We start from the raw sequence: 26,115 nt of genomic DNA on the forward strand, positions 1-26,115 counted from the left end.
AGAACAGTTTGAAGCATCAAACTGATGTGTTAAACGCATAAAAAAAAATATATTTACTATTCTATCAATTCTGTATATTGTTAAAACTTTTTGAACTCGTAAAATCTACTAAATATAAAAGTTAAGAACAATTTTGGTTCCAAAAGATAGATAAAGAGATTGGAATCTAATCATTCATGATATGGATTAAACATTCGATTTCAAGCTGAATTTTGAAGTCATCCCATGACAAGAGCCCCCAGCACGCCACTTATTGAAGGTAGTTCTTCGCAAATGTCGTTAGATGCAGCTCCACTCGGGTCTGTACCTGAATTGCAGCAGCCCAGCCATCCAGCCCTTCGGAATGCCAGATGAAGAAGCCCAGAGACAGTCGCTGTCGGTGAGTATACAAAAAAAAAGAAAAAGAAAATGTATATATTGAATCGACGCGCGTCCAAGGCGACGAAGACTGATGAGAAAATTATGTAAGGTAAGTTTTATCGGAGAGTGGATTATAAAAGAACACCATGAGCGGAGATGGCTGTCTGGATGGAAAGAATCACTTTTGCGGGTGAGGCGAGGTTTCGTTGGGTGTGGACTGAGAGGCAGGAAAAGTCAAAGTCAAGTTTTTTTTGCCACGCTCTATATTCTCACAGCCGTGGTAGTTTCGCACCGTCGCACAGTGGGACGAAATCAAAAAAAGTGGGACATGGGTATTTACTCAGAAACTATTGGAATTAGCGTTATGTGGTCTTCTACAATGTTTCTTCATTTTACAAGTACTTTATTTTGATGTAATAAAATTTCACTTAAGAGTGGTATACACTTAGATAAAAAAATTAACTTTTTTATTTTACGTCAAAATTGAAAAATGTCTAAGAAAACATTGTAGATAATGTATTTAGAAGAAACTTTGTCGAAGACCGAAAAATTCTATCTCGCAGCTTAATAAAGTTATAGGGCAAAAATGGTGTATATGTCCCTTAAAATCGATTTTTCGAAATATCTTTTTAGAATGAAGTTTCCCAGTTTTCCAATGTTCAGCAAAGTTGTAGATACTGCAAAAATACACATTTTTTCTGAAGACAGCAAATGGCTATCTTTTCGTTTAAAAGACTTAGGAATGTTTTTCTTACTTTTTTATACCAACTTTAGGGGGATAGATCATACAGAATAGCGGCTATTAGCAGCTAATTTCCACGTTATGTTTTGCATGAACTTACACCCTTTCGATACATATACAAATCACAACGGGATCGAGCGGGATTCACTACACTTTTTCAATTTATGTATCGTAAGATTTTAACACAAATACCCCACTTAACAAACAGTATGTTTAAAAGATTTTTTCATTTTATTTTTTTTTTATTTTGCCTTTGATCTGCAAAGTTGTAGATGCTCAAAAATACACGGTTTTACCAAATAGACCAGATTACAGAGCTCGATTATGTAAAAAACATCAATTCCTGAGAACTAATAGGAATAAAGACAAATTAAAAAAACAGTTATTTGGAGATAATATTTTTTCTACTACCGCGGTTGGCACAAGAAGGTGTAGATCACAGAGAGCACGATGGGCGGGCCAGGTGGAGCGTGACCTAGCGAGCATTGGGCGCGACCGAGGATGAGAGCGGCAGCCACAAACCGAGTATTGTGACGTACTATTGTTGATTATGTCTTGTCTTAAATGTGATGTAGAACAAATAAGTGTATGTATGTATGTATCACTTTTCTCCTTCAAATCAACCTTAAACTAAACAGTAAACAGCTCTGACCTTTGAATATTAGATTGGTTTGAAATCACTTTCAAAAATTACACTCTGACACTCACTGACTAACCTCGATATATTTAAAACCAGAACACGTACAAAAATACCGCCTCCAGAAAAGTTGTTGCTTATTTGGGCTTAATAACTTTGCTGAAGACAGCATCTTTGTAAGTCCTCAGGATTTGGAGATATTGAGGTCAGTCAATGTGATGCAATATTGCTGCAATATTTTTTGTAGGTCTATACTTATGCCGGGTAGTGTATTTCTATACATCTACAACTTTACTAATCAAATACAAAATCAAAAAAAAATGTTTTGAAATCATTTTTCAAACATACTGTTTGTTAAGTGGGGTATATGTGTTAAAATCTCAAGATACATAAATTGAAAAAGTGTAGTGAATCCCGCTCGATCCCGTTATGTTTTGCATATGTGTCGAAAGGGTGTAAGTTCATGCAAAACATAACGTGGAAATTAGCTGCTAATAGCCGCTATTCTGTATGATCTATCCCCCTAAAGTTGGTATAAAAAAGTAAGAAAAACATTCCTAAGTCTTTTAAACGAAAAGATAGCCATTTGCTGTCTTCAGAAAAAATGTGTATTTTTGCAGTATCTACAACTTTGCTGAACATTGGAAAACTGGGAAACTTCATTCTAAAAAGATATTTCGAAAAATCGATTTTAAGGGACATATACACCATTTTTGCCCTATAACTTTATTAAGCTGCGAGATAGAATTTTTCGGTCTTCGACAAAGTTTCTTCTAAATACATTATCTACAATGTTTTCTTAGACATTTTTCAATTTTGACGTAAAATAAAAAAGTTAATTTTTTTATCCAAGTGTATACCACCCTTAAGTGAAATTTTATTACATCAAATTAAAGTACTTGTAAAATGGAGAAACATTGTAGAAGACCACATAACGCTAAATCCAATAGTTTCTGAGTAAATACCCATGTCCCACTTTTTTTGATTTCGTCCCACTGTGCGTCGTCGTCGTCGTCGATGCTGACGAAAGACTTCCATCCGGCAACGAGCAACGATGAGTTTACAAAAAGGAGAAAAAAATGTAAAAATGGAGGAAAATCAAAACGGAAACGAGAAAAGTTGCATATCTCATGATAAAATTATAATCATTTCCCACCGTTGCAGGTTTGCCCCGAAACGACGACGATGATGCTTGGGGGTGCCTTTTTTGAACGGATCAGCTTATGGTGCGTGATGAGGGGGCAGTTGAGGAGGGTTTATGTTTTGACGTGTAATTTTTCATTTTTAATGCGATTTTTATTGAGATCAAATCAGATAGCGATTTTTCTTTCGTTTGCCCAAGATATGACATTGCATTTAGTCGTCAATTAGATTGCTTTTGGTGAAGTGGTTCTATGAATAATACATAGATCGATGTTTTTCTGTGGTAAACTTCTTATTACTGTTTCAAAGAGTGTTTTTGTTTGTTTTAAAGGTGCTGCTGGATCACGCATTTGAAGGACTGGTCGACAGAGAGAAAGCTTACGAATCATGATGAATAAATCGGAAAAGCAAGGTTTCCTAAAAGAAAATCGGTTCATTATCATCAAGGTTTCCTAACCCAATTTTATTGGCGTGGCTGTGTTTTTTTCTCTTAGGGGCTGTCCATAAACCACGTGGTCATGAGGGAAGGGGGGGGGGGGAGGTTCGGCCAATGACCATTTTGTATGGACGAAAAAAAAATTTGTATGGACTAATGACCACACGGGGGGGGGGGGGGGGGTTGGTTGAGAAGTCCCAAAAATATGACCACGTGGTTTATGGACAGCCCCTTAAGGCGAAACTGGAAGCATTTCCTCATTTTTTTGGTTTTTGATTTTTTATAAAATAACGAAGCAATATTTTCAAAATCGGTTTGCGTGCACATGTAGAGTATGGATCAAGGTATCTCCTGATTATTTTTTTTGAGATGGAAAATGTTTTTCGTTTTTGCAGAAACCATTTTTTTGTGAAATTTTGTTTAAAAATGGTTTCTGCGAAAACGAAAAACATTTTCCATCTGAAAAAAAAATCAGGACATACCTTGATCCATACTCTACATGTGCACGAAAACCGATTTTGAAAATATTGCTTCGTTATTTTATAAAAAATCAAAAACCAACAAGTGAGGAAATGGATCCAGTTTCGCCTTAACCCTTTAACGCCCAAGGTGTCACAATTTAAATCTTCTAATCTAATCTAATCTAATCTCACACTAACGCAGCCATTACTTGAATGCATCCTGGAAAATGAAGACTTTTCAAGTCTATCATTTTTCTTGTCTAACGGCCAGGCCAACTGCGCAGCATGTACCGCAGAGAAGATGTCAAGGGATAGAACGGTTTCAACATAGTCAATATTTGAAAACATTCCACACCTTGAAATCGAGGGGAAAGATGAAAGCGTGGACCTCCCGTACCAAACGCTTCCAGATAACGATATAGATATTTAAACATGTTCGCATGTATTAATATGGTGATGTATACGATGATTTGCTAAAAAAATATATTGATTAGTGCGCCAGAGATGGTGGTAAGATTCACTGAAAAGAGAATAAAGGATTATGTAATAAATACTGAATAAGGTATAAGTGATACGTCCGTTACAGTTACTATTTTTAAAATATGGTATTATATTAGAATAAAATTACCTGAATCCCCCTAAAACAAAAGGTCTATTAGCAGTTAAAAACAAAACATAAATCAAAACATAAACATTACAAAAATATATCAAATTTTAATCTGGTATGCTACCACTTTAAGCAGTAAAATAAAAAGCAAGATTAAAATTTGATGCAACGTGGTATCTTACACCGTAACGCACCGTTCTAAGGTGATCTACCCACGTTACGGGACAGTGTCTCAATTTAAATCTTCATAAAAAAAACATCAACAGCAAAATTTGAATAAAATAAACCACACAAAAATTGGAGTGGTTGAAAAAAATCAATGTGGATTCTCAAAATCTGATAATATTTTCAAGTTGCATTTTAGCACAATTTTTTACTCTCGTTGTATTTTGATTCGCATAGAAATAATGTATCCATAATAAGTTAAGGATAAAATAACTACTCAAGAAGAATAAGAAAATGACCTGTTAGATGACATCATGGGATGCTAGGGATGTCTACAGTGTATCAAATAATTGTCCGTACAGCAATTTTTTCGTCAAACTATTTTTTCATTCAAATGATCATAACTTTTTTATACGTCAATACGCTGAATCTTTGACCAATCACATACCATTGGTAAGATTTTGACCGAGATCGAATAAGTTTTCTGAAAGTTATAGAACTTTTAGTAGAACTTGAAAGATTTTTGAACTATTTTCTAAAATATTATATCCCAATAAGTACTTTATGAAACTTTTCCATTTTTTGCTGTGTACAGCTTATATATAAGGCTTTCATATGCTTTATTTGAGATTTTATGTACGCTACAAAAAATATGAAAAATCTGTATATGTACAGAGTATTATTTGGAAATTTATCATATTTTTATAAATAAAAGTGCCAAGTGTTTACAACTTCTTAAATCTTTTTTAAAGGGTGAGTCGATAATTGTTGTGCCATTTTCAAACTAATGTAACTTTTTTCCTACTTCACCAAAATCAACCAAATTTTGCACAGTTTCTCCTTATAGTCTATTGTTTACATATAATGAATTGAGCAGTTATCAGTGAGATTCCGGTCGATATAGAATAAATTTTGTTAACAGTTCTAAAAAAGATGTTGTACAATCACATGCTAAAATCAAAAATCATGGTATCGTGTCTTGGAACAATTAATGATTATACATCATCGGATCATCTTAATGTTCGTCAATAGGTTTCAGGAACGGTTGTCAGTGAAACATAAGCTTGGAGCTGGGTGAAAACCAAGCACGATGCGCATAAACAAACCAGAGAGCTTTAAATATTTATTTCAAGTGGAGCCTGAACATGTCCACATGGAGGGCGTTAATTGAAAATGTCGTGAAATTCACTAAAACGCATTCTAAATTTGAACCTATACCAAAAAGTTGAAAGACATACATATACTAAACTACTGTAAAAATTTGGTTTCATTTCGTTAACTGTAGACAATTTGCGAAGCAGTTGTAGGTAGGGTGGCACAATAATTAACGACTCACCCTTTAATGTAATATTTTTATACAGGACCTACTTTCGTTCAATTAATACACTTTTTAGTGGAAAACGTTTGGCAGATTATAAGTGTGAAATATGATAAATTTATAAACATCGTCAACAACATAAACCGATTATTCATAATTTTCGTAGTGAGCAAATTGACACTAACAAGATTGCGTATTAAATGTTCATGTGTTAGTGTTCCCTCAAAAAAGTTTGAAAATATATCATCCAATATTCTTTGAGATGTAGAGTATTGTATATAAGTATATTTAATAAACCTTCAAGCTTTACTGAAAATTCTATAACTTTCAGAAAACTTATTCAATCTCGCTTAAAATTTTACCAATGGAGCTGCAATATATGGTATATGATTGGTTAAAATTTCAACGTTTTTAATTGACGGTTGAAAAAGTTATGAACATTTGAATGAAAAATTATTTTGACGAAAAAAATGCTGTACGGACAAGTTTTTGATACACTGTAGGTGTATCTAAAAGTATTTTTCTCTATTTTTCTTATACTCTCCCACTCTCATTAGGTACTTTTTTACGCTTTGTTTTGATACTCTTTCTCCATCTTTTGAAATTTGGGAGCGTCCATAAATGACGTAGCTTTTTAGAGCGATTTTTAATACCCCCTCCCCCCTCGTAGCATTTTGTCTCCAACTCGGATACCCCCTCCTATAAATGACGTAGCTTAGTTCTGATTTCAATACCCCAACTGATATAACTTAGGACTGTGTCCGATACGTTCCGTCTTCGACTCATCAGTACAGAGCAGTCCCACTTGCACCGCTAAGCAGACGTAATGTCTAGCAGAGCATAGTACACTCTTACACTAGTACACTTACATAGTACTCTCTTAGCTCAAGTAAACGACTGTGCGGAAGATGGGTGTGCTTCCAAAATGCACTATGTCGGTCTGATGAGATCAAACGAGAACGAAACTTGAGACGGCTTTCTGGCCTACCACAGCATTGTGGTCAACGGAAAATGGTTTAACCAAATGTGTCCGAAACATTTCGTCTTCGACTCATCAGTACAGAGCACTGCCAGTTGCCCCGCTAAGCAGACGTATCGGACACAGTCCTAAGTAAAATTTGTTATATGCACTTGGCACATTTGGTTTAAACCATTTTCTGTTGACCAACTGATATGTTTAACGAATGTTATGAAAATCCAACAATAGCTGGAAAACATAGGGTACCGAGCCTCTTGGGCAGGGGCTGATAAATCAGACAATTTCAAAGCAATTGACCTAATTTTGTAAATCAAGTCAATTAATTACCTGCATCGGCTGTTTTCCTACTCTCCGTATCGACCAATGTGGCGCTAGCTTCTATGCGCGAAAAACCGCTAAAAGTAAATCCCAAAAATATTGTATGGCGAATAGCATCTAAAGGCACATTTCTCGAAGGGGAATACATTATTCGAAAAAAAATATTTGGTAGTGGTTGTGCACAATGGCAACCACTATTATGCCTACCAAATATTTTTGTAGGAAGAGCTTTCTATTTCAAGTAATTCAAGTTTAGATGTTTTTCGCCATACAAAATAAAATGGATTTACTCCTGCTGATCAACTGTGGCTGCGCGTCAAGCGGGTAGTCCATTGGTTCAAAATTAACTGAGTAATAGCTGAAAAGTGCCCAAAGTAGAAGCCGAGATGGTTCCACTTCCCTAGGTTTGCCGTTTCTTTCCACCGCTTCCCTTCAGATATTAGTTTGCTCTCAGGTTTGTTAAGGCTCAAGCATCCGTCATCATTTTTCGGAAAATAAAAAGCAGTTTTCTCGCTGTAAATCAAAACATCGATCATGAAAATATATTCACTGCATTCTGTTCCTCATGTGGAGTACAGTGAATATATTTTCACAGCAAAGACTTTTGTTTTAAACGAAAAAACTGCTTTCAAAAATTTGATGATGACGATGATTTCAATGACGACTTGTTCAACGTTAAGGATACGAAATTGGTTTCATTTGAATAATATTCACCATAAAATTTGAAGGCTCCTGCAGGAGTTTGATCTGAAACTCTTCCAGCAGTTCATTCTGAGATTCCACAAGGGGTTCGTTTAGCGATTACTATTTTCAAGAATTCCTTTTTGAATTCCTCCAGTACTTCCTTCTAGGATTTTTCCAATGATTCTCTTTAGAATTTCAATTGAGAATTCCTCCTTTTTGTATTCCTTCAGAAATCTCTACAAGAAATCCTTCCGAAGTTGCTTCTAAGATTTCTCTAAAAGTTACTTCTAAGATATCTCTAGGAGTTTTTTTTTCTAACGTTTGTCTATTAGTTGATTCATATTTTCTTTCAAGGTTTTCTTTTCCTCTTTTTCCCCAGGAGTTTCTTTGGACAATCCCTCCATGGATTTCAACCCGCAAATCTTTTAGGATTCCATCAGAATTTCTTTCTAGGTTCCCTAAAGAAGTTTCTTCCTGGATTTCTCCAGGAGTTCCTTCTGGGTTTCCTTCAGAAATTCCTTCCGGAGTTCACTCAGATATTCATTCCGAGATTTTTTTCTTTTGGAATTTCTTCCGGCATTCATTCAAAACCCCTCCTGGATTTCTTCCTGGATTCTTCTGGTATTCCTTGAAGAGTTCCTTCTGGGATTTATCCTGTTTTTTTTTTCTTAGGAGTCCTCCAGGAGCTTTTTCCGGCATCCCACCATTCACTCCCACCAGGATCTCTTAGAATACCGCGAGCAATCCATCCCCTCCCATAGTTCCATCAGAAATTCCTTCAGGATTTTTTTCTTAGATTAGTGTTAACTGAATACTAGGCTGGACAGTGGATATCTTTCGGGATTCTCCAAAAGTTATTTTCTTGATTCCTTCAGGCAGTTTTTTTAGATTCGATTAAAAATTTCTTCCGTGTTTTCTTCAGAAATTGAACCAGGAGTTCCTTCTAAGACTCTAGAAATAGCTCTTCTGAGATTTTTTCAAGATTCTCCAAAAGTTTCATCTAGAATAGCCCCAGGAACTCTTCACGGGATTTCTTTTAAGATTTCTCTATGATTTCCTTTCAAGATTCCTCCAGGAGATTCTGAGATTCTTCTAGCTCTTTTTGGAATGTTTTCAGTAGTTTTTTTCCTGGGATTCCCAGAAGCAATTCCTGTGGAAATGTTATCCATAAGAAATTCCTTAAAAAAACGTCCCCTTCAGTAATTGAGCAAATTGTTGGAGGAATTCTTCAAGGAAGCCCTGTAGAAATTATATTACAAACTCTTGGAATAATGCCATAAGGAATTTTATAAAAAAATCTTGAGGAATACAAGTCTTTGAAGATTTCCATTGAAAACATCTGAAAGAATTCCAGAAAGAATCCAGAGTTACTGCAAAAATCTAGGAAGGAGTTCCTGAAGGATTCCCGTGAGGAGTTTCTGGAAAAACCTAAATTTCACCAGATGTCAGCCCTCAACTGCATAGGACTATCATAAAGCCTTTCAGAGTATCTTAGCATTCCCTCTTAACCTTCCGTAACTCGCGCGGTTGACTACCTGCGTCAGCACCACGCTAATGCTGAGTACAAAAAGCGAGATTTTTTCAACGTGTTGTACAGCTCTATGTATTTGTGATACCTCTACTCATTATCGTAGACGGAAACTCGCCGGAATCCACCAAAAAATTCGACAAATATTGATCTGGTTTGCATCAGATTTTTCCTAGAATTCTAATGTAATTCTTCTACTCACGCCAAGAAATTACACTTCCACCGAATTTTCCCGAGTCATACTATGGGAATCCCATTAAAATTCTTTCTACCGTAGGTTTAAAACCATTTTTTCAGTTCGAGTTGATGCGTCCGATAGCTGCATGTCTTTTATAAGAAGTCGGCATTTATTTTCATTATTTATTTACATTAATGTGAATGGAAAATGCAGTGTTTTATTTCGATTTACTGAATAATGCAAGTAAAAAATTTGATTAATTACGAAATACGTAGCATATCATAAACCCCTACTCCCCTAGCATCACACTTCGTCACAACCAACCACACCTTCCCCCCCATCAAAAGCTATGTCATTTATGAACACTCCCTTGTTCAGAGATTCAGTTTTTTTTCGTTACGTAATATTTTCTAAATCAATCCTGGCAGAAATCCCCGAAGGAATCGCCGGATAATTCTCTACAGCAGTTCTGGGAGAAATATCCAGAAGAATTCTGAAAGGAATCCGGCTGGAAGTTCAGTAGGAATCCCTGAAGGAATCACAGAAGAAATCCCGCGAGGAAGCTGTGGAGAAATCTGGGAGAACTCTCAAGAGGAATTCTTAAAAAAAATCCGGGAAGAATCTTCCCAAGAACACAAGCAGAAATCCTGGTACTTGAACCTAAAAGAATTTCCATTGAATTCTCGGAACACAACTTGGAAGAAATCTTCGAAAGAATACCAAGAGCAAACCGTAAATTAGTCCCAGTAGGAATCTCTGAAGGAGGACTGATAGCATAAATGCGGGCTGGAGGCTGAGCAGTAATCCCTGAAAGAATCATTGAGATTTTTCCCGGAAGGAATCATTGAAGAAATCCATGAAAAAACTCGGGAAAAATTGTTGAAGGAATTCCGCCATAAATAACTAGAAAAGCGTGAAAGCAGATTATAATGCTTTTTTTACCCACCACTTCCCCCATACCAAAAGCCTCATTCCTGAGACTCCTGGTAATGGACGCTACTACCTCAGCTCTACAACAATTGAAAAATTTATTACGGAACAATAAACATGAGCTGAGATATTATGATATTTGAAAAATAAATTACATATGGAAGGGAAAATTGGAAAAGTAAATTAAGACTGACACAAATTTTTCAGCAGATACATTTATTATTTATCATCCCCCCCCTTGACGAGTCAATGACCAAAGTGGCAAACGAAGAAAATGAGATTTGTTCCGGCCTAATAGGAAGCAATCAGTGAAGTACTAGATTGAAAGTAGTGAGCTGGATTTTTGTATGGTGAGATGATCAGTTCTCCGTTTTTGCAATGAAATGGTGCAAACAGCGTGGGTTATATGATTCCTTGCCTAATTTCATGCTGTTTGAGCAAAAGTTTGGGTAACTGTGTTGTTGAAGTTGCAAGAAATAAATAATACAACAACGCAGTTACCCAAACTTTGGCTCAAACAGCATCAAATTAGGCAAGAAATCATATAACCCAAGCTGTTTGCACCATTTTATTGCAGAAACGGAGAACTGATCATCTCACCATACAAAAATCCAGCTCACTACTTTCAATCTAGTACTTCACTGATTGCTTCCTATTGGATGCCCAAAGTTAGGGGTCACTATCGTAAAACGTGGAAATGTTAATTGTTGATATCTTCGCCATCTATATTTCAATTTTATTCTTTTTGGCTCATTTCAAAGATAATTAACTAAATTTACGTTTGATGTGTTTAATTTAAGCTATTCATCGGCTTTTATACATAAAAAAGGTTATGAAAAGCTAAACCATTAAAAAAAGACAGTTTTACGTTAAGTTTTAGTATTTAAATTTTAACAAATATTTGTGGTTCAATGTCTATGCAGTTAGTACCATTCATTATGTTTCAAATAAGCTAAGAAGAATTAAAATTTAATGAAAGATGACAAAGATATCAACAAATCACTTTGCCATGTTTTACGATAGTGACCCCAAACTTTTTGTCAATACATCATTTTGAGGGATTACCTCAAACTTTTGGTTGATGACATCACGAGTTTATTTACTTAATAAAGTTTTTTTTTAGATTTTTTGAGCTAAGTTCGATAAAAAGCAGGTGAAATCTAAAAGAAAACAGGTTATATTATCGCTCTCATCTTGAAATTTGGTCGACCCAATTTCACCAAAATTTATATTCATTTTTTAGAAGATTTGGCAACTTAAGCTTAAGTTTACATACAAACATATTTGTACAAGTTTCATTTAAATAATGTTCAAAGTTGCTTAGACTTATTATATTTTGAATGAGATCTAGGGATTTGAAATTGGACGCAAATTGGTGGAAATATGATCCTAAAAAATGACATGTTTTGAGGGGGTGACCCCAAACTTTTGATCAGGAGTGAGTGTATATCAACACCGAAGTAGATCTGGTATTCCATGAATAGCTTGGTGAAGTGTACACCAAGATGATTATAACCTGGGAGACTATCGACTTAGCTTTATTTACAATATTATGACATTATTATGATAACAAATTAAAAAAAAAGAAATGATGTTCTATTAAATAAACGTCATATTTGATTATCCGCACAAGATTAACAATGAAAGCGTAAAATCGGCGATCAAGCTTCAAAGCTTACTTCACCCAAATGTGGTTTCTACAGGTGATAACTTCTTAGAATCCGCCACGACACAGCATCGCCATGTCGACGATTGCTTGCCACTCAAACAATCTTAGTGACAATGTGTCTGATTGTTCTTCAAATCGCTTTCCCGCACGATTGCTTCGACCGGTAACCGCATAAGAAATGACGCTCGCTCTAGCGGAACAACACTCATAAGTGCCAATGAGCCCATGGGAATGTTCAGAATAAATTGATTCAAATAGTTTGGTGATAATTTTTTATCTGCCGCACCACATTTTTAAGTCATTTAACACGTCACTTAAACAGACATTCGAATAAATTGGTAATTTGAGCATCCCCAAGGGCCACCGTTCAAAACTCGTTATAAATATGAGTAACTGGAATAAAGTCGGAAAGAATATAGATTATCACGGCGTGTGTATGGGAAAGGTTTATAACAAAAAAATAGGCATCGTCAAATTTTTCGCTATTCAAAAATAGAGGCTTTCAGCTTTCATTTGCACGGTCCCTCAAAAAAATCCACCGAGGGATCTCGAACAACTTTTTCAAAATACTGTTTTTTCCCATACAAAATAAACGGTTCCAAATTAATCCCTATTTCTACTTAACAAACATACCCAATTTTTGTATGAAAAAGTTCCCCCGATGGAATATTTCGATGTTGGGCTTGAATGAAAGCTAGAAGCGTCAACTTTCACGTAACGTAAAAATTAGCTATGCTTATTTTTTTGTAATAAATTTCTTCTACCAGACACACCGTGTTATACGTGACTGGAATATCCTTTTATTGCCAGCGAAGGTAGAACAGTTATGATAACTGATAATAAATGAGATTACTTTCTCTTACTTGTTATACCTGTACTAGACGTGGTGGGGACAATCTGCACTCTCCTAGAGGGCAGGCTCGATGTAGCACAGGAAGGGACGGTGGAAGAGATAGCAGAGCGGCCAATTCCTTTTTTTGTCACATTGTGGCACCCCGCAATCAAGCCGTGGATTGTGGATGGAGTTGATGACGATATGGCCATTTACTGCGACTGCTAACGACAGTGATGCGCCTCGCATTTCCACCAACCAGCGACGGCGAGCTCAACCTAGAGAGCTATAAGCTAGGAAAAGTGTTGTAATAAATGGGTCTTTTCAATCTTGACTACCACGTCCTTTATGTTTATTGTTATGATTTTAATTTGATTTCAGCGCCTTTATGAGTCATTAGGATGATAGGAGGTAATTGGAAATACTCCACCGCACTGATTCGCTCATATAAAGTCCGGTCAAGGTTTGCCGATGATTACGCTGAATGGGAGTTTGTTACTTTCTTGCTGGGAAGCGTCGTTACAAGTTTATTTGCTCAGAAGATTGCCCTTCAGAAAGATGGACTGCTCATGTGCTAATAAAGTCAAAATGGATATAAGTTCTAGATGTGAAAGAACATCACTCTTCAGCGAAGTTGGTAAGGTCACCATAGCTATCCATGGATCTACTAACTGTTTCCAGGTTCTTCCGCTATTTGGCGCTAATAAGTTTAGGAATTTAAAATTTACTTACTGTATCTAGAAAATCAGACCACATAGAAAGATTTTGTCTTCAGTAAAGATGATAAACATCAACATCAAGAGCTACGCTGATATACTAGTTCGTTAGTCGGAGTTTAGAGATTGAGTTGAGATATTATGGGGAAGGAACCCCTCTAGTGCTCCTATTTTTATCGGTTTTATTTTTAACTTTATATTTATTATTATATTTGTTGTTTTGTTTTTTTTTTTAAATTTTTGGTTATGAGTGAGCAGGCATGATAACTAAAAGAACGAAAACAATTGGTGTATAATTAGTCTATTTTTTAAATAGGATGAACATGAAGGCATATGCTAAAGAAGGGTGCTCATATCCTAGCTTTCCTGTACTTTGTTGTACACTAAAAGCTGGGCACAGGTTACCTTTACCTGAATAACATCGGTCTGTTCCACCAGTTTTCAATCCAACACTCAGAATTACAATATTATTTTTCAAACAACCCCGAAAGTCCATTCGGTTTTGCAATTTCAATTTAAACTTGCCTGCCATTTCGTGCTTAACAGCATGGCGGCGATTTCCTTGTTCTGCAGAGCACATTGGAAACTTCTGTTTCTTGTTGATACTGTTAGCAATCTGCACGATGTGAAGGTGATGATCATTTCATTACCATGGTGGTGCATGGCATGCTGCAGGGGATGGTTTCGTTTTCCATCTGCGCTATATATTTTTTTTGTGCCATTTTGTCTTCATCGCCTCCACCACCGCCATGGAAAAATAAAGCGCATTTTGCCGCATGTTTTCCACGTCCAAAGCGTCGTCGTTGTTGTCAGCACTTTGTTAGCATTCTGCAACGCGCTAGAACCGCCATTCAATTCAATTACTATTTTATGCATTTCAATTTGCTTAATTTAGTTGCATATTTTTAACGTTCTGCACTTCCTTGCTATTGGTCTGGAAAAGGGATACAGTTTCGAGATCACTATGGTGATGGCATAAATGCTGATGAGAAGGTTTGAAGACACTATAGATGAACATTTAGATAAATACTTGAGACTTTTTCAAAACAAAACCAATTAAATATTGATGCAATTTTTAATAACAGTAATAGGTTTTTTTACTGAAAAAGTTTTTCAAAATCCAAACTTTCTAAGAAATTTACTTCTGCTTATCAACTATGAATGCATTCAATGTTGGTTGAGTTCATTTGTTTCAATAGCTCACGAAACTCGTAACTTTGAAAATCAAAATGATAGTTTTTGAAAATCTAAACGATCAAATTATATTTACACTGTATACTTACCGAGTTTAACCTTCACGTACCCGACCCCAGACAACTCTTCAATATGCTAGCATTTCATTAATTTTCATGCGATTTTTTTGAGTCGCCCTTAATCGATCGTAAATTGATGCTAGTTTATTGTACTCGAGTGGCAATGCAATATCCGGAACCACTCAGGAGATATTCCGGATTGTGCTGGGGTCAGGAGGTTGCCGAAGTGGCTAAAAAGTGATTATTTCGTGTATAAGTGTGTTTAAACTATCGATTTTCAACGATTTTTTGCTGCAAACAGTGAAACACAACTACGATAACCAGATTTGAATAAATTGACCCGTCAGAATTCTCGTGACAGGTTCCGCGGGCCCTTATTGGGGACACTGCTAGTTTTCAGCCTAAACATGCAGTGTGACATATCAATTTTCATGATTTCGAAGGACTGAGTCAGATACGATCGACAGAAGTCAGTATCAACTAATATGACCACCCTCGAACATCTAGCATATGTTCCACGGGGGTGTCATCGGGGACATTTCTGATTTGAAATCCATGCGTACCGTGCGACGTATCAATCTTCATGATTTCGAGAGAATGGGGCAGCTAAAATTGACTGAATTAAGTATCAACTGATGTGGCCGCTCCCGAACACCTGGAACAGGTACCGTGGGGTCCTCTCAAACACAATAACACATAAAATAATCACTTTTAGCCATTTGGCAAAACAGAACCCTCCCCCACCCGCTGACCCCAGTACAATCCGGAATATCTCCGGAATGGTTCCGAATATTACATGGCAACTCGAGTAAAATAAACTACTACCATTTTATGATCGATTGAGGGTGGCTTCAAAAAAATCGAATAAAAATTGACAAAATGCCAGCATATTGAAAAGTAGTTGTCGGGGGTCGGGTACGTGAAGGTTAAGGTAAAGGTGTTCCCTCCACAGCTCTCGTTGTGCCATCACAATAGTCTAAAGAATTTATTTGCAAAAATGTATTTAATTAACATATGCTACCGGAGCCCGGTGTAGCACTTGTTTCGAACAAATCACAATATTCATGCTTCGCCAAATTTTCAACATTTGCCTCCACTCTGCGCTGTTAGTTGCGCCAGCAACCAATTTCCCAGCAACACACCCGCTCCTGTTAACTGCGAGCGACAAATAATTGCAGTTACCCTGCCACCCTGCTGTGCGCAACCAGGATCGCATTAAAAGGCCGGAAATCCTATTTTCATTCATTGCTGCTCCGCTGTGCTCCTCTCGCACTGGTGGCAGTACATACCAAGCACGCAGTCAATTCGCAGCAGTGAGCAGTGTTGCCGGATATTAGGATTTAATATTATATTGAGTTAGGCATGTAAAGAGTTTAATATGACAAATCTCAACAGAAATTACGGGAGAGATGCAAGAGGCAAAATTAAACAAACTTTATTTACTGTGATTTCTTGATGTAACCAAAAATTATCAATCATAGGTAATACTCATGTACGATTCTAGAATTGAGTTCTACGCCTACTGGGGATGGAGATAGTCAAGTGAGTCCGTAGCTTGAAGGAGTAGAAGCACCCGTCTAGCGCATTGAGAGCCGTTGGTTCGATTCCCATCGGAGTACGTGGATTTCTTTTCATAATTCAAATCTCAATTTGTTGATCGAGTTCATGTTTCTGTTGTGTACATGGGTGTCAAAGCATTTCTAACAATGAGTGTTAATTGTGTTTTTTTTTGTTATTGAAATTTTCAAATACCTAAGCAGATCATAACTCTAATCTCGACGCTGCAGTATGGGCACTCGAAATTGATTCTGACAGAAATCAAAGAGGATTTTTCTTGAATATGTGAAAAAAAATCCCAAAGAATTACTTAGAGAATCCTTGGAAGAACTGCAATAGGAATCCTGACAGACTAATATGAAGTGATTCTCCATTTCTGCAAAGAAATGTTGCGTGGGTATTATGATTTCTTGCCTAATTTGATGCTGTTTGAGTAAAAAAAATGGGTTACTGTGTTGTTGCATTATTAATTCCTTGCAACTTTAACAACACAGTTACCCAAACTTTTGCTCAAACAGCATCAAATTAGAAATGGAAAATTGATCATCTCACCAAATTTCAGATTTTCCTGGGAAGAGATTCATTCTAAAACTAGTTTCACGGGTTGCCCGAAAAGAAATCGGCTCTGGGTTCCTTTAATGAGATTTAAGGTACAGGAGATACATAAAATGATCGGGACATGCAAAATTTCCATTTTTCAAAAAATGGTAAACTAGCTGTAACTTTTTGAAAAATGCATTAAAAATTCTCAAGTTATTGAACTAGTTGTCTATCACTGATCCAAATTTGGGAAAGATCGGGCTAGTATATATGGAATGAGAAAGTTTTTAGTAAAAGGCATAATTATTCAATAGCCAACTTTGAACTGTTATATCTCTGGATTCATTAAACTGAGTGTAATGAAATTTTGAGCGTTTTTGCCTTATACAACCTTAACCTCAAATTCTTAACTCGTAAAAAATTTGACGATTTGATTATTTTTCTAATAAAATACCAAATTAGGCTAAGGCCTAATGGCCTGATGTTAAAACTTCAAAATTCCTGATGGTAATTATAGATCATTACAATTCCCTCCAAGTGCCTTGAATATAAATATGCTTTGAAAGGAATTAACAAAAAATTGATTAGAGTTATGTTAAAAAAAGGGGAATTTACACTCATTGCACAATTATGGGTCACACACAATTATTAGTCACTTTCCCCTTGAATAGATAAATACTAATTAATTGCAAGCTTTTGTTAGCCATTATCATTTTTCGTTGATGAAATGATTTGTTTTGTGGCACTATACGTATCGCACACGAGCTTATGCGTCAAAACATACCTATTTTCAGTAATTTTTTGTTCGGAGTAAAACCATCTGTCAAAGTAACGCTTCGATTGTGAACATCAGAAAGTGCGTGCGCTGTTTTCGTAAGCTCTGTAAAGGCGAGCTTTAGTGATTTTCGAGTGAGAAATGGTATCGTCACCAGAACAAAGGTATAATTTACGTTCTAAATGTAGACATTCATGTGACTGCAGCTAATTAAAGCTTATTTCAGGCAAAATTTAAATGACTCATTATTGTGACAAGGAACACCGAAAATCACACAATTATGGGTCACTTTTTGTGCAGCATAATATTGACAGTTCTGCGTACATGGGCATTGCATACTTTTAGGCGTTTATCAGTGGTTGTGTTGAAGATTTTGTCCCAATTTTGAAAAATTGATTCCAAATCGTGCAAACACGCTTCGTTAAGAGGTTTGAGACCAGTTTTAGATTCCACTTTAGTTGATCTATCTAGAATAAGTGACCATTCATTGAAAAAATAGACAAAACATTATTGTTGAGCCGATTCCTCTTGAGTGACCCATAATAGGCAACAAATTGACCCATAATTGTTACACAGCCAATTTTGACCCACAATTGTTGTTTTCATTATTCACCAACATTTCAGTAATTTTCACCGCCTAAAGTGAATTTTACAAGCAGATTTTTATATAAAACAATAAAAAGGAGTTTCAATGAAGAGAATATAAAATAAAAATAATGAAAGTGTTATTTTTGTATGAAAAACGATTCATATTATGAAATGATTGTTCCTTGAGTGACCCATAATTGTGCAATGAGTGTACTTAAAAAATCACATAATAAATAAAATCGCTATAATTGTTTTTGCTTATAAATAAATTAAAGTTAAGTCAAGCGTTTCTCAATGCTTTTTTATATAAATCATGAATGCCCAAAATTTCGTTTCTATTGGTTTATTGAATCCGGAGTTCAAAGTTGACTATCGGATAATAATGCCTTTTAGTGGAATCGTTTTCATTTCATGTAGAATGTTTGATCTTTCCCATTTGTACAAGAGAAAGACAACTAGTTGATAAACTCACAGTAAAAATTTGAGAATTTTTGATGTACTTTTCGAAAAGTTACAGCTAGTTGACCATGTTTTGAAAAGTGAAAATTTTGCCTGTCCTGATATATTGTCTATTCTATGCTATAACTTCGAGGATTGCTACAAACGCTCGTGCATGTATTTCTTCAAAATTGTTGAGAGCATTCCTCTTGAAATATTATCAAAATTCCCTTCACTAGTATTTTTTCAGGAATTTACTCGAGTTTCTTTTATAAATTTCTGAAGCACGTCTTCCAGGAATTTCTCCAAAAAATTCTTCAAACGATGCAATTCTTGGAGATTTTTTTTTTTATAGATATAAGGAGTTCTTTTTGAGTAATTCCATTAAGGCTTTCTACAGAATAATAAATATACAGAAATTCAGAAATTTTTCGAGGAACTCTTTCAGAAATTATTGGAATTTCTTCAGGGATTCGTTCGAGTGTTACATACTACATTTAATCAGATATTCTCGCAGGCATTTATTAAGAAATTCTTAAAGAAAACTCTCAATAGATTCTTCTGGGAATCGTTCAAGAGTTTCTCCAGAAGTTCCTCCAGGTTTTCTTCCAGCAGGGATTGCTTAGGATTTATTCAGACTTTTTTCAGGGGTTATTTCAGTTTTCAATAATGCTTCTGAGATTTCTCCAAAGATTCTCTCAGCAATTTCTGCAAAAATACAAAAGCATTCCTTGGCATTAAAAAAAAGATATTTTTCTAAGAATATGTGTAGCGGGTTCTCCAATTCTTCTTGGTATTCTTCCAAATATATCTTCAACAGTTCATTTTTACAAAAGTTTCTTCTGTTGTTCTCTGAAGAATACCTTCAAGATTGGGACGATGAACATGCACAGTTACAGAAGTTACATATTTTTCATGAACGACTGGATCAGCCTCACCACTGTGTTAAGGTTCAACTCACAATTTGTATGTATTGGTGAAAGCGCCAACTGACTCAACCGAGAGTAAAAAAATACTCCTGCACGCGGATGTGCAGATGAGGCAGGTTCGTTAGTGCATTTCTTCCCATCTTCAACTTGTTTATCACGCTGTGCATATGACGCAAGAAATATGCACGCATAGGCAATGGGAGAATAAAAGAAACAGCAAATCAAGAAAAGCCACACCATGTATGTGCGCTACATGGAAGTAAATACCGCACCGGTTGGAAAGTGAAAAACGATTTTGTGCAGTTTTCGCGATTGTGTTGCTATCGCCGCGGACTTTTTCGTGATAGTGAATATTATTCGATTTGTGAAGCCGGTGAAACATTTTACACTTCGATTATGGAAGTAACTACGTTTCGAGAGGGAATTAAAAAGTGAGACTGTTCCCGGTAAGATAGTGCTAGTGAAATGGTGCGAGCTGGTGTGCGTAGGGGGGGAATTTGGAAAAGATAGCGCACAATTTATAAAATAGCAGTTTGCAGTGAAATATTGTGAAAATGTTGTGTTTCTTGGTCTCAATGAAAAGGTAAGTGTCCTGAGCAAGCGTTGAAGCAAATTTTAAAATAACTCGATATCAGATAGTGGTGAAAATTCGAGTATTTCTTCATCTTCAATTGAAAACTCACACATGTGAGAAAATTTAGCAAGCATGTGTTGGAAAATTCAAACTCATTTCCCCCCTAAATGTACACTACTGTTACTTTTTTGGCTCTAGCGCTGGCATGAGAACAAAATTAACAATTATTTTTGCATTGATCGTTTCCTGATAATGCATGAAGTAAAGAAAATAATTAAGTACTTTTCTCTCATACCAGCGCTAGAGCCAGAAATGTAACTGTGTATATTTGACACAGGGGTGGATGCTGATCCAGTAGTACACAAATATGTGTGAATTGTACACAGGCCTGTGATATTTCGTTTTAGGGTGTGGGATTCTTGAGCGGAATACATGTAAGTCAAGAAAAAATTGGGTTAAGTACTGTTCTTTTTAGTTCCACTGAGAATGTGCTCGCTTTGACAGATACATATTTCGATCTCCTGTAAGGTCGTCTTAAGTGTCGAGTTAAGCATGATACATTGAAGACGACCTTACAGTTGATGTCGAAATACGTATCTTTCAAAGGATGCACATTCTGGAATTAAAAGGAACATATCTTAACCAAATTTTCTTTTACTTGCCTCCAATTTTTTTTATATCTGTTGAATTTCCTACAGAAATTTATCCGAGTAGTAGTTTGAAGATTTTTGTGCAGATGATAAAAAGAAGGAACATCTCTCTGTTATCAAAGGTTTTGATAGTTTTTAATATTATTTCTATGAGATATTGGCTATTGCTAATTTTTGCCGTTTCAGTGCGCGTTAATATTTTAGTCGTGTACTAATCCCTTCAAAAATTAAATTTGAATTCTTAAATGTTGGCTTTGCAGTCTTTTGGGGGAATCGAAAACACTAGTTTATGATTTTTCCCGACGTTTCGGTCCGTATGGGACCTTTTTCAAGGGTTCAATCGGTCAAGGTTTCCTAGTCAAGATGGCTTTGCTAAACTCATAAATGTCACGCGGAAGTTTTGGTATAGATTGAGTCCGTTTTTTTTTTCAACCGTCGTGATGCGGACAATCTCCTACCTATCGGGCGATCTAGAATTCGGTCCCTGTTTTTGGAATCTTCCACCAATGTCCGTGAGATAAAATTAAAAATCCTTAGATTTTGAGAAATTTATTTTGGAATTCCGTAAGTACCTATGTCTGAAATTTTATTACACATTTTTGAAATGTTATCTACAGAAATTCATCATAGGGATCTCTACAGAAAAATCTCTTGCATTTTTTTCTTGAAATTGAACAGGAATTTTTAGAAGTTTCTCAAGCATTTTTTAAGACTTTTTGTCCTAAAATATCATCAGAAAAGTTTCAAGACCTGTTTCTAGTAATCTTCAAAGGCACAACTTTTAATGGATTCATTCGGGCATTATTTCAAATGAAGCCAACTTTACCAAACACCTTATGTAACATATGTGAACAAAAAAGAGATTTTCACATGAGGCGCTGAATTTCGTTAAGGACTACTTGTATCACTCATCCTTGGAGATAATTTGTGAAAAAATACCTGGATTTTTCACAATTCTGAAATGCTCAATGTATGAGTTGCTATGAGAACAGCGACTTTCTCCGTTTGTAGATTTTGTTAGATACGGTTTTTGGTAAAGTAAGGCTTGAAATATTGTTTCAACATTTTTTCGTGCTATTTTCGGCAAATTTACTGAAAAAAAATCTGGAGAAATATTTAAAACAATCCCAGAATATATTTCTGATGGAACCAGCAGCAATTTCTTAAAAAAATCCCTTGGAGCTCTTGAAAGAATTTATGAAGCAATTTCTGCAGATTTCTTGTTAAGTTTAGAGAAATTTATAAAAATGAAACTCCCAAAAGTTAGAGACGAATGCCGCATAGCGGTAAAGTCTCCCACAAAAAAAAAACTCCCAAAATTTATATAAATAAAATTCCCAAAATTTCTTGAAAGTTCGTTAAGAAAATTTCGAAGGAAGCGTTGGAGAGGTTTCTTTAAAAATCCCTGGAAGTATTTTTGAAGAAACAGCTAAACAAGTTTTGGAAGAGAATTTTAAAGAATTTTAAGACCGATTTCCTGGATTTATTTCTGAAGAAATCTATAAGCAATTTTGAAAAAAAAAAACATAGAGACATACTAGCTGTACCCGGCAAACTCTGTCTTGCCTACTGCGTTTTTTGACATTTCAAGTTCCTAGCCAAGCGCCCAAGTCCCCGTTCAAAATGTATGAAAACCCGGTTTTCAAAAACTCGCAATTTTCCCATGTTTTAGGCCTCATAAACCTTCCTTGGGTGAAAACTAACAGAACAAAACTTAGACGACCCAAATGGGACCACCCGTTCGCAAGTTATGCGCGGTCCCACGTATGCCACTGCATTTATATATATATATATAGATTTTGAAAAAAAAACATAGAATATGTCTCAAAGAAGTTATTGGACAAATTTATTATCATTTATCGCATAAAGCATTTGCGAAGCCATCTCCAGGGAAAATTCTAATTCCCTAAATAAATTCTTGAAGCATTTATAAATTCAGAACTTGCGATTTTCTGGAGCAATTCGTGGATGGTTTGCTGAACGAATTCTCGTACGGATTTCTGGAAGAATTTTTGGAGCATCTTCTTAGGGAACCCATAAAAGCTTTCTTAGAAGATTTCTTGGGTAAATTTTAGGATCCTCTAGAGGAAATTCTGACAGAAATTTTCAAGGAATTTCTCAAGGAATCCATGCAGTAGTTTCAGGATGAATGCAAGGAAAACTTTATAATAGAGTTCTTCATCAAGTTTTAGAAATAGTATTTCTAATTTCGGAGAAATTTTCACAAGAAACTATGAATTTACTAAACGAAACCCTTGAAGAGTTCCTGAAGGAATCTATACAGACATTCCTGTCGAAATGTCTTGAAAATTCCATTTCAGTATTCTGTAGAAATCGCCGGAAGAGTTTCTTAAGAACCTGGAAGTTTTTTTTATTGAATCCATAGAGGATTTTTATAGATATCCATGGGTAGTTTTCGGTAAAGATATCGACAAATTTTTGGAGGAATCTCTCAAAGAATTTTCGAAGTGATCAGAAAGGAATTCTTATAGAAATTTACTTATAGTAAGCCCTGGAAGAATTCCTGGAGGAATCTTCGATGAAAGTCCTCCTACAAGAATCCTTGATGGAATAAATAAAGGGACTCTTTGAAGAATACATAAAAAAAACTTGGAACAATTCATAGAAGAATCCTGAAGAAATTACTGATTGAAAACCTATTTGTAAAAAATATTTTAAAAATAGTGTTGATGGCAAGGTACCAAAGGTAACCTTAGATATTTCTATTTTTAGGAGACTGGATGCACTCACCAGAAAAAAAAACTGAATAAATGGATAAAGCAATTTTTGGATGATCTTCTTAGGGATAACTGGGTAGAATTCCTACAGGAGCTTTCGATCCTTGATCTTGGAACAAATCTCGAAGCAGAACCCGTGTAGAAACTCTAGAAGGAAGAGCTGAAGAAATACTTGATAATAACCTTGCAGGAGTCTCATATGTTATTATTCAAAAAGATCTGAAAGAATCCTACAGCAAATCGCTTCAATAATCCCAGGAGAATTTTCTAACGGAATCGTCAGTCTTCTGGCGATATTCTTGGAAATTGTCTGCTAATTTCTTTGTATGGACTTCGAGAATCTAGATTATCCACCGGGGAAATTACCGTAGGATTCCTTGGAGAAATTCAAGAAGAAAACTAAAAAAAAACTACTGATAAGAATACTTGGACGAATGCTGAATAAAATCTAAGGGGGAATTTTTGAAGAGATTCTGAAGGAAATAAAAAATCGAAGGAGATTTTTTTTTAAGAATAATCAAAGGAATCTTGAAGTCTTTTTTTTATAGATTTTTTAAACGTTGTTTTGATACCTAACATCAATTAGATTAGATTTCACTTCCCAAGTAACAATTATACTTTTGCGGCAATCCAGAAGTAATTTCTAAGATGGAATAATAAAACTTAGCAATAAAGCTCTTTGTTCTGCAAGTCCGAGATTAAACAGGCATAAAATATCCATAAGACTTATCTGGCCCACTCTTCAGGAGATCTTCAAGGCTGCTTTTGAAGACTGCTTTGAAACAAGTTGTATTTATGTACTTACACTGATGACTGATTATAAGAACTTCATAAAACTTTAACAAGAATAGCTTGAGGCATGTTGATCTTTTGGCGTCTTTCCTCAAAAGTGCTAATAGTGCATAATAAATTAAATCTTTTACCTAAGCATTATTCAGATGCGAACAAGTTTTGTTTCATGGATGAAATGTTAAATGAACTGTGAATTAATTTTCATCAAATTGAAATGGCTAAAGCATTAAAATTGCCTGACAGATCATTGATGACAGGGAATCAAAATTTTCCGTGCCATACCCACTTTGTCGTTGATATGCCACCCAAAACATACGAAAATACGCCTCAAAATTAATATCATTCATTAATATACGAAGACATAAATTTCCTATAAAAACAAAAGTCTACGCCACTTTTTCAATTATTTCTAAACATGGCTGCCGTTCCAAGCGAACAAAACTCATGCAGCCGCCATCAATTGTTATTACCTTTAATCCAAACCACCTCAAAACAATGATGGAACCAAGTCGCCTTGCATGAAATCTATAACATTTATTGAAGATTGATTTTACTAGTGATAATCTTGAGGCAGATTTGTTCGTCTTACATGAAACTAATTCGTTTTATTCAAGAGTAACAGCCTTTGACAATTGTTTGTTTACCTTTTTGGAGCTAGAAAGTTGTTTCTGTACATTTTGCGTCAGGAAGTGCCGATTATATTATAGTTTCGTGTATTTAATTTGTACATTACTGAAATTTACTAGTATTGCACTATTTAGCATGAGCATGCGAAGAGTCACAGTAAGTACCCATTTCATTTTTGATTCAAGTTGCTGTGGCCTGTGTGAGTAACTGGCTGAAGGTTGGACGACAGCAGCAAGCTACTCGCATTTTTGATTGGCTACAAAATAAATATTTCGTCAATATGACTACTTTTGAGCACCAAAACGGCTAAACTAACAGTGAGAAAAAATGTTTGAGTGTTTATATTTACATAAGAAAGCCAATTTGTTGCATAATTTATTATTTGAAATAATAAGATAGTTCGTTGTTTTATTATTCCGCTTAGTTCTTGTTCCAGGGTAGAGGCTCTAGCTCAAGAATTGGAAGCTTTAAGAAGTTTTTAAAGGAGAACAACTCAGATGAATTGTACTTTAATAAACGAAGCATAAACTTTTAATAAAATTGGTTGATGTTATGTGTTGAAAATAACTTCAAATACGTCTTAAAACTTATTATAAGATTAAATGCCTTAGTGAATCAAGTTGTTTTATGCGCGATTATCATAATTAACTTGAAGAAAACTTAAAAACCGCATACGAACGGAGATTTTTTTCTCTTGATAAAAACAACTATAAATGCTATGATAAGGCTTCTATAAAAATAAACAAATCTAAAAGGAATTTAAATTGTTACTTGGGTTTTTAACAGCTGGGCAACTGCTTGAGATTTCCACACAGTATACAATCCGACAAAGGATGGTACAACAAATCGCTCCAATACAAACTTCAAATTAATTTTTGAACAGGTTTCGGGAATCAAAATTCTTGAAAATTTGAATTCCAGCCAAGTTTGGCATGCAGATCCAGAATAGGG

The 26,115-nt window shown here is 35.4% G+C and overlaps 1 protein-coding gene across 1 annotated transcript in view; it reads left to right on the forward strand.

Annotated features, from left to right (window-relative positions):
• The first annotated feature begins 283 nt into the window (after window positions 1-283).
• The window catches only part of LOC134286106 (uncharacterized protein K02A2.6-like), a 52,763-nt gene continuing 26,931 nt past the window's right edge, over window positions 284-26,115 (forward strand). Inside the window, exon 1 of the mRNA XM_062847676.1 lies at window positions 284-379. Coding sequence (XP_062703660.1) covers window positions 284-379 — 96 coding nt within the window. The remainder of the gene's footprint in view (window positions 380-26,115) is intronic.

Source organism: Aedes albopictus, chromosome 2 (genome assembly GCF_035046485.1).
Source record: "Aedes albopictus strain Foshan chromosome 2, AalbF5, whole genome shotgun sequence".
NCBI lineage: Eukaryota > Metazoa > Arthropoda > Insecta > Diptera > Culicidae > Aedes > Aedes albopictus.